The sequence below is a fragment of the Pseudorca crassidens genome, chromosome 2 (genome assembly GCF_039906515.1).
Source record: "Pseudorca crassidens isolate mPseCra1 chromosome 2, mPseCra1.hap1, whole genome shotgun sequence".
NCBI lineage: Eukaryota > Metazoa > Chordata > Mammalia > Artiodactyla > Delphinidae > Pseudorca > Pseudorca crassidens.
Window position 1 is genome coordinate 116,636,898 of NC_090297.1, and position 9,562 is coordinate 116,646,459.

At 45.3% G+C, this 9,562-nt stretch overlaps 1 protein-coding gene across 5 annotated transcripts; it reads right to left on the minus strand.

The window, feature by feature from the left end:
- Positions 1-45: 45 nt before the first annotated feature.
- Positions 46-9,320, minus strand: FCGR3A (Fc gamma receptor IIIa). 5 transcript variants are annotated; one of them, XM_067728444.1, is made up of 6 exons: positions 9,147-9,320; positions 8,614-8,705; positions 7,900-7,920; positions 7,095-7,349; positions 3,942-4,196; positions 46-2,230 (listed from the first exon to the last, which is right to left on the minus strand). In XM_067728444.1, the coding sequence occupies exons 2-6, from the start codon at positions 8,660-8,662 to the stop codon at positions 2,040-2,042; spliced, it is 771 nt and encodes a 256-aa protein (XP_067584545.1). In that variant the 5' UTR covers positions 8,663-8,705; positions 9,147-9,320; the 3' UTR covers positions 46-2,039. The 5 variants fall into 5 exon arrangements, with proteins under 5 accessions (XP_067584545.1, XP_067584543.1, XP_067584541.1 ...); XM_067728442.1 differs by having other exon boundaries at positions 7,095-7,352; positions 9,147-9,316; XM_067728440.1 differs by having other exon boundaries at positions 7,095-7,352; positions 8,614-8,713; positions 9,147-9,316.
- Between the last annotated feature and the right edge of the window lie 242 nt (positions 9,321-9,562).

A 9,562-nucleotide genomic window follows, 5' to 3' on the forward strand; every position in this document is an offset into this window, starting at 1 on the left:
GTCGGGCTGCTCGCCGCTCAAAAGCTAGTAAAGAGGCAAGGCTGGTGGAAAAGAAAGTTTGCTTTATTTTGGATGTCAGCAACCTGGGGGGAGGGGTGGACCCTGTCCAAAGGCCGACTTCCCTCACTGACAATCAGTGGGCAAGAGATTTTATAGGCTGCGGGAGGGGGCTACATGCAGAAACAGCACAGTCAGCTCTGACAGTCATCTTGAAATTGGTCATGGGTGGTCTAAGCAGCATCATCTTGATTGTTTTAAGTACGGTTCGTCTTCAGTTTGAGGGTCAGTTTGTTCCCATTTCCTTGAGGCCAATTCTTGGAATTGTGGCAGTTCCAATTCTTGTGGCAGTTCCAATTCTTGGAATTCCACAATTCCAAAATTGTGGAATTTTGTCATGGCTACAATCTGGACATCATGTAGTTAACTCTTTCCACCGGGTCGGGTTTCAGTAACTATAAGACAACTCACAGGAAATGGCTCAGAATATTATCTATAGCCTTTGAGAAGGAACTAAAGGTCCTTGACTACGCTTAATGACTAAACTATTATAATTTGGTCTCCTTTGACTGTTTTCCTTTGTTTCTGCATTTTCTCACTTCTCTGATTAAACTTATTCTTTGGCTAAAGGTTTTCCACAGACAAAAGGCAGGCAGAGGACATGCAGGACAAGGACCATAGGGTCCTGCTCCGTTTCAGGATAGAATTGATAGAATTTTGGACACTGGGAGGAAAAAAGGATTTTTTTCATTCTTGTTTTATTACCATGGCGTTTCCATCTTCTGCCTGACAGTAGAAGCAGGATCTTGTAAAATGCCTTACTGAAATCAAGAAATGGTTCTATTTAAAACTTCTGAAACACAAAGAGAGATAGCTTATCACTGTGATAAGCAGTGATTGCCTTCTCCACCTCTACTCCATTGTTACTGACATGCTGAGGGATTTCAAAGTTTCGTAATGTAACTCAGTAGAGTTCAGTACATTTAATATTGGTTATCCAATATTTGTTTAAAGAATGATGTGATCAAAGCTATATCTGAATTAGATACTAAAACGGAAAAGCTGGTTTTATAGTCCCTGCCACTGCTCTCTAATTCTCACTATTGTGCCCAGTAAAAGCATTCTCACCTCCTACCCATTCCTTCCTGTGCAGTTGTGGTTGACTTCTTCTCATGCTTTCTCTGTTTGGATGCGGAAGTATCTCTGTTCACTGGGCTTAATCCGGGACAACAATGTTGCTCTCCTTCCAATGGCCTTATTCTGTGCTTTCTTTTCTAAATCCTCCAACCCCTACACCCCTTCCTGGACCATTTCCTACTCATGACATTAAGAGGGTTGATCATTGTATACTTGCAGACCATCCCAATTCTGACATGGGCTCCCCTGAAAAACTCTATTCGACGTCACCTCTGTGATTTCCTTTTACCTCTATCTACCATGGCTCATATTCTAGGAAGACAGCCCAGGTGGTGGTCTTCTCTGGTCTTTCCTGGACTACCCTGCTCTTTCTTAGCCACCCCCTTCAATGGTTCTGCTGTCTCCCCTAGACCCCCCAGACATACCCACAGTCTGTCTAGAAGGAGTTTTAGGGTGCCTTGAAGGCAGCCAGCCCTGAAGCAACAGATGCAGACTACTATCCAGCTGGTTCTCAACCAGGAATTCTCTTATTTACATATCCATTTATTTAAGGACAATATTCATACATTAAGGGTAATCATCAAGAGTCTGTATTGTTGCTTTGCTGGGACGGAATGGTTAGAATAGAGAAAGCATCCATGTCACTCTGAGACTTCTATTCCTGGTAATGCAGCTGCTCACTGGGGTTTCACTGTTGGCACTTGAAGATCACAGTCCTTTCCTTTCCATAGGAGACAAGAGAAAACAGAGTTGGGTGAAGGACCCTCAGCCTGGAGTCTGAGGTGTAATTTTCCTGCTGCTCCCAGAGATGCCTGTTGGGCATGGTGGGGCTGTGAGTTTAGAAAGAGGTTCAGAGATGCTTCTTTTATCACCCCCATGGGATGGGGATGCTGCTTTTATTACCCTCATTTGCCCTGAGGGCCCTGAGTCCATGTGACTTTGCCATTCTTCCAGTCCTCCTTTGAGTTTCGAAGGGCTCTCTTCACAGAAAAATACAGTCCCGTGTCCACTGCAAACAGGAGTCCCATCACCAGGAAGAAAGTGATTTGGTGCCAAGGTGGAAAGAATGATGAGCTGGTGGGTGGCTTTTCTTGACCTAATAGGAGAAGCAGAGGGATGAGAATAAAATGACATTTGTTAAGGCAGAAATTTGGAATAAACAGTGAGGTCATCGGTGGAAAGTCTTTCTGACACCTGCTAAGAGACAGATTCTAAGGAACATGGGGGAGTCTGGCGGAAAGCCATAGCTTCCTCCCACTGAGTCTGGATCTTAATGCTACCTGAGCAAAAGTGTTTTCATGTTTGATGGAGGTATGTGACATAGCGTTGAGCAAGGTAGGTTGTAGCTGGGTTTTGTGTGAAATTCTGAAAGTAGTCAAAGTTTAAGTTGGTGTGAGAACACTATTTCTTAATTCAGTAACTTTCTCTTGTGTCTCAAAATAATACTCATTGTTTTTACCCCACTAAAGGAAATCTAAAAAAAAAAAAAAAAAAAAGTGAACCATTGAAATCTGCTACTTACCGTCAGAAAACTGATAATATTTCTTTATCACGGCTCAGTAACTAATAACCCAAAATGGAAAGAGGTAGAATTTGCTTGTTCTCAACCTCTTAGCCCTTAATATTGTTATTTTAAAGTCATTCCTCACTGTAGTCTATAAACTGGTAACATTAGAGTGGATTTTTAGTCTTAATTTTTTTAACTCTTAATTTTGATTTCATTTCAAACTTAAAAAAAATGTTACCAGTAAAGTATAAATAACTCTCATATATTCTTTACCTAGATTTACTAATTGTTGGCATTTTGCCCCCATTTTCTTTATTATTTGCTTTCTCATTCTCTATTTGAGAGTATTTATTTTCAATTTAAATTGTGATGAAGTTATTTTTTATACAAATTATGGCATTGTTTTGTTAAAATCGCAGAAGATGTGTGGCTATCTTGCTGTCTTACTACATGTAAATTGCTTACAACAAACGTCTTAGTCTGATTACAGGTGGAAGTTTTGTGAAATTAGGAAGTCCAGGAGCACGGTGGCAGGGGATCTCTGACCCTGGAGGATGGTACTACAGAGACTGGAGATGTTTTCTAAGTGACTTAGTGGAATTCACAATTCTGTCATAGGACATTGGCGCCTGTCCAATCCTTTCATTTTATCTGGTGGTTCAGTATACAGGCTTCGAATCTTTGCTGTGCCCTTGGAGACACATTAATTACCCCCCTCCCTTTTTTCCACCTCAGTTACTTCATCTGTAGAGTCAATATTACCGATCTCTTAATGTTGTTGTGAGGGGTTACTATGATCATCAGACTAGTTGCATGTGAAGAAGCACTCAGCACAGTGTCCAGCACATTGAAAGATGCCCAATAAAGGTCAGCATGTCTTTGTTACAGAAATGGAAACTGAGGTTCAGAGAGTCTAACTGGCCACAGTTACACGGTTAATTAGCAGCAGAGCCAGAACACAGGTTATGGGTCTTTCTGTGAGAAAGTGAGGCGCTACTGCCAGCTTCGCTTTTGGCTATGACTTGAGGCTTGGAGGGGAAAGGAGAACAGGTAATGATGGGCCAGCATGATAGAGACAGATAACATTATGGATATAGTTAGAATGAGGTAAGGACAGGCATATTTATGGGGGAGGAAATGTGACTTCCGCACCTGCTGTCACATTGCAGAGTGAATGACCCTTGTAAAGACGTCTGTGGAACGGTCAGCAATCTCCTCCCAACTCATCTTCCCAGTGTGAAGGCAGAGTCCCCACACATGGTGCGCTGGGCCCTTTAGATGCACTCTGCACATCTCTTACCTTGAACAGTGATGTTCACAGCCTCTGAAGACTCGTTTTTACTCCCGATAATCCCCCTGCAGAAGTAGGAGCCACTGTGTTCAAGTTTTGCTTCTGGAATGTAGAAGTCAGAATTCTGATAAGAAAACTGCTTGCCTCGGCCATTCCGGAAAAATTGAACCTTTTGTACAGTAGTATTCTTCCAACTGTGACACTTCAGCTGAATGGGCTCCCCCACCTGGACCACCGACCGAGAGGCCTGGAGCAACAGCCAGCCTGAAAGACACAAAGAGAACACAGGCCCAGGAGGCCTCAGCATTCAGTGCAAAGCTTTTGTGAAGGGGATGCTCACCACCCAGATCCTGGGGGATGATGGAAAGCCAGACTGGGAGCCATCCTTACATAGCTTTCTTTGGGAAAAAGCCAACTGGGCCCTGCAAGAGAGCTCAAGTCACACCAAGAACTTTTGTCTAATGGTGGAGAGGGAGAGACACACACATGGTCAAAACATAAGGTTAGAGCATAGGGTCTAAGTGATGAGGCAGGTGAGAAGCAATTTGCAGTGTCCTTAATGGCTACACTTGGATTTGCTATGGCAGGTAATAAGGAGCCATTGTAAGTTCTAGATCAAAGAGTAAACATTGTATTAGAAAATGATGATTTGCCCAATTAAAGGAAAGGTAGACTTCAGAAGGAATGGACAGTTGTAGGAATATTGGAAGACTGTTGCAGACAGTCAGGAAGAAGGTTACTGAGTGGCCACAGGAGTGGCTGCAGAAATCATGAGGGAGACCTCAATATAAAAGTCAGGGAGGGGGGACTTCCCGGGTGGCGCAGTGGTTAACAATCCGCCTGCCAATGCAGGGGACATGGGTTTGATCCCTGGTCCGGAAAGACCCCACATGCCACGGAGCAACTAACCCCGTGCGCCACAACTACTGAGCCTACGCTCTAGAGCCCGCAAGCCACAACTACTGAAGCCCGGGTGCCACAATGACTGAAGCCCGTTTGCCTAGAGCCTGTGCTCTGCAACAAGAGAAGCCACTGCAATGAGAAGTCTGTGCACTGCAACAAAGAGTGGCCTCCGCTTGCCACAACTAGAGAAAGCCTGCGTGCAGCCAAAAAAGAAAAAAATTAAGTTAAATCTTAAAAAAAAAAAAAAAGTCAGGGAGGGGAAACAAAAGCATGCGTGGTAGTGCTGATGGTAATTGGTGGTTCCTGAAGGGCCACAGCGTCTCAGCAAGGCCATCTTCATTACTGAGCACAGCCTCTGAGAGAGAGAATGTTATGTCACCAAGATACTTGTTTTCACAACTGCCTTGCCAAGTAACCAGGCTCCACACACACAGAGAGAACTTGAAATTGTGGTCAAGAAGTTGGTCTGAATAACGAAAAATGATATTGCATAGAAATTTTAAAATGACATGAGAAAACATTCATCAGACAATGTTAAGTTAAAAAGACAGAATACAAAAAGTATGTATGCTCAGAAAAAAAGAAAAAACATGGACTTAAATATTAACAGGGGTTACCTATGTAATCTTATATGTATATGTATGGTCTGGTTTCTTTGGGGGGGAACATTCTTGTTCCATTCTGGCTGTCATGGACTCAGTGAATGTCCATATGTACATTCGTTAAACTAATATTTTATTGAGCACTTACTATGTTGTGCAGACTGGGGATACCCAGATGACTAAGACACATCAAAGAACCTGTGATCCAGACATAGAAATAATTACAATACAGTGTGATAAGTGCTACAACAGGCTAAGAACAAAGGGCTGAAGGACCAAAGAGAATGGAGCAAAGAAATTCTGCCCAAAGAAAGTAAGGAAAACTTCTCAGAGAAGGAGATAAGTGAAATGGGTCCTAAAGAATGATCAGGAGTTTGCCTGCTGAAGTTAATGCTCTTGGTCACAGTTTAAAACAGTTCTCACTGATTAGACTTCTAAAGTCAGTTTCTAGAGCCAAGTTTAAGACAAGCTAATAACTACCAGATATGATTTGTCTATTGCTTCCTGTTGGTAATTCCCCATTTTATTTGATCATAGGTGGCCATCTATCTCTCACCTAGCTAGATAATAGACATTCCTCTTTGTAACTCTGTAGACTGAGAACAATGTCAGCTAAGTGACACAATCAGGCAAAGAAGCCAAGAAAATCAGCTTCAGATTCCATGGAATTCTGTTGCAGGTCCACCTTCATTAGGCCCTCCTTCCCCTCCAGACTCGTTCCACTCACATACAATATACAGATGGGGCAGCCATGAAAATAGAGTCAGGCTTAACAAGGTGACGCTGCAGGTACCGGGCTATGTGGTGTGATTTCAGGGACACCAGGAGAGATCTCTTGCCTCCAAAATACTTCTTCTACTTGCATCTAATGAGTGGATTCTGTTAATACACAAAGACTGATTCCATGATGAATATGCAGCCTGAATGTGTACATATATCTCTATTAGGAGAGATATCACACGGCCAAATTTATGCTGAAGTGTATATTTTGAGTGTGGCATTGATGGGAAGAGAGAGAGAGAGATTATGGTGAATTAGGGATGGCTTGTGGGGTAGCTCAGGGCATTGTGTGTCTGAGAGTGAGGAGATTGAGGTCCTAAAATGGATTCATGAATTTATTCAATAACTATTATTGAGCATCAGTGTCATGCCCTGACCTTCAGATGACACCATTCATGCTGTATGTATTCTATGTGAATATTGATTCCTGGAACTGTGCAGTGCAGCAGCCCTGTAGTATATGCCAGGCTTTGACTTTTTTTTTTTTTTTTTTTGCGGTACGCGGGCCTCTCACTGCTGTGGCCTCTCCCGTCGTGGAGCACAGGCTCCGGACGCGCAGGCTCAGCAGCCATGGCTCACGGGCCCAGCCGCTCTGCGGCATGTGGGATCCTCCCCGACCGGGGCACGAACCTGTGTCCCCTGCATCGGCAGGCGGACTCCCAACCACTGCACCACCAGGGAAGTCCCAGGTTTTGACTTTTTACCTAAGGCCTATTTATAGCTAGGACTACAATCTGATATAATTCAGTAGGACTACAGATCATCTCATCTTAGTTTTAAGCCCCAGGAACATCATCTTCTGGTGCTTCCCAAGTCTTTCAGGGCCTCGTGTTTTACCATTTATTGGTGATTTCCCTTTTCCCCTTCACCTACTCACCCATGTAGACTTTTAGCTGCACCGGGTCGCTGAGTGTGGAGAGGCCTGTCTGACACTTGTAGTCTCCACTATCCTCAACTTTGGCAGCTGTGATGAAGTAGCTGGAGGCCTGGTTTGGGATGAGAGTCCCATTGTGCCACCACTGTGTGGAATTGTCTCCAAGAGGGTAGTCCCCCTGGCACTTTAGAGTCACGTGGTCATCCTTGAGCACCCGGTCCCATTGAGGGTCTAGGAGCACCACAGCCTTTGGGAGGTCTGCTGAGGAGTCAAGAGAATGTAGATAAGGGCAGGAAATGAGCCAGCCCTACACTGGCATTCCCAGGGAGGCTCAAAACCCATTGCGAACCGAGAGTTGGCAACTCAGCCTCAGCATAGCACTCAGTCTGAGCATATTGGCTTGGGGAGGCTTGGCTTCCTTCTTTTTGCCTCTCACTGTTGTGGCCTCTCCCGTTGCCGAGCACAGGCTCCGGACGCGCAGGCTCAGCGGCCATGGCTCACGGGCCCAGCCGCTCTGCGGCACGTGGGATCTTCCCGGACCGGGGCACGAACCCGTGTCCCCTGCATCGGCAGGCGGACTCTCAACCACTGCGCCACCAGGGAAGCCCTGGCCTCCTTCTTGGTCTCTCTTTATCTTGAGCAAAATTGGCCAGAGAAGCATAGGGCCAAGCCCTACTGTGTTGGGGGAATTACCCCTGCCAGCCCCACATCAGCAACTTCCTATGCAAAGAACATTTCCTAATACCCTGTGGCTATTGCACATTTACATTCCTCACTTGACCCATCCAAGACGACGAAGCAAACTCACCAGCTTGCGTGCCAGCTGAAACTGTAAGAAGAAAGAGTGAAACAGATATTGAGTAGCAGCAGAGATCAGGGTGACTGGAGTGTGGAGTGAGTTTAAACTCCCCTGCCCACCTCTGCCCTGGGAGGCCTGTGTTCCCAAGAATCAAGATAAATATAGTGGATAGCTCTCCCATTGCCTGTCCTCTGGTCTCCGATGTCTGTGCCTCCTACTCCCTTGTCCACCCAAACCCCTGTTTGCAACACCATTCCCTTACTCTGTGGTCCCCGTTCGAACTCCCAGATTAAGGGTGCAGATCAAATATCCCTGAATCAAACCATAGAAACAACCTCACCCCAAGTCCCCTGGAAAGGGAGGAAATTAAAAGACTTAGAGAGGAGCACTGGAATGTGAGAATGGAAGAGACAGACCTTCAGGACCATCTAGTCCATACTCTTCAGTTTATAGATAGACAAACTGAGACCCAGAGGGGTGAAGTAACGGAGACCTCACGTCCCCCTTCACCTCCTGATTATGCCCAAATCAGGGCCAGCAATTCTCCACATCTCTAACGCTTGAAGCTTAAATCCTAGAAGTCCTAGAAGCTAAATCTAGATCTATAGACATGGTAAGGGGTCCTATCCCTTGGTAGGGGTCTCATCCCTTGCCCGAAAAGGGATGTCTGCTGAACCCAGGGCATCTTGAGCTCAACTCCCAGGCAGGGTGATTCTGACTTACCTAGAAACAGCAGAGCCGTTGGTGGTAGCAGCTGCCACATGTTGTGCATTGGAGTAGACAAGTCACCACAGATATCAGAGCCCTAAGGGGACCTAGTTGACTTGAAGAGAAGAAATAAACAGCCCTTCTCCCCACCCCTCAAGCCTATTACTCATCAGTTTCCTCTTCTGGAAACGTCATTTGATTCCTGAATCTGAACGCTGACAAATGAAACCCCACCTCTCTGGTTGGGATCCACCCGGTGACACGAACAGGACAACAGGACCCTGGGAATGAGACTCAATAAGGAGGACATTCCCTCACGGGGTCTCTTGTTCTACCTCAAAACTTCTCACTCTCCTGCTTGGCCCAGACCCATCTCCACCCAGCCAGGGCCTGCCTACAGAAAGCAGTCATTTAAATCATCAGATCATTAGAAGCGTCCCTCACCCCAATATTATCTCTACCAACATTTTCTTTTAAAATTGGAAATGCAGGCTCCGTCATATAGTACTTCAGATGCTTATCTGGGAAACCTAAAACAGGAAGAGTACCTTCAGGGCCTTCTGTGATCTCCGAGGTGAAAGGTGGCTATCCCTCAGCGCTCTCTGTTGTTCATTGCTACTGAAATGGCTTTCTGCAACATGATGTGGTGCAAGGCGTTCACTTCAGTTTTCCTTCCTTGAGGTTTTATTTTCTTGTTGACTCGTTTCCTGTCTGTGGCCTTCAAATGGAGGGAGGAATTGCCAGCTGCCGAGAGGGTGGGCTAGGCAGGAAAGAGAGGAGGGAGAGCACAGGAGGACAGCAGAAGAATGGGAAACGTTCTGCAGGTTTTCCTGAGCAATCCTCCAGCTGAGTGTGTTGGGGTGGTATGTGTTAATTTTACAGTGATAGGTAAAATGCAAATTTTTAAAAGAAGGACAGATGGTCTTGGCCTAGTTTAGGCTGGAGTGTTTGTCTCCACGCTTGC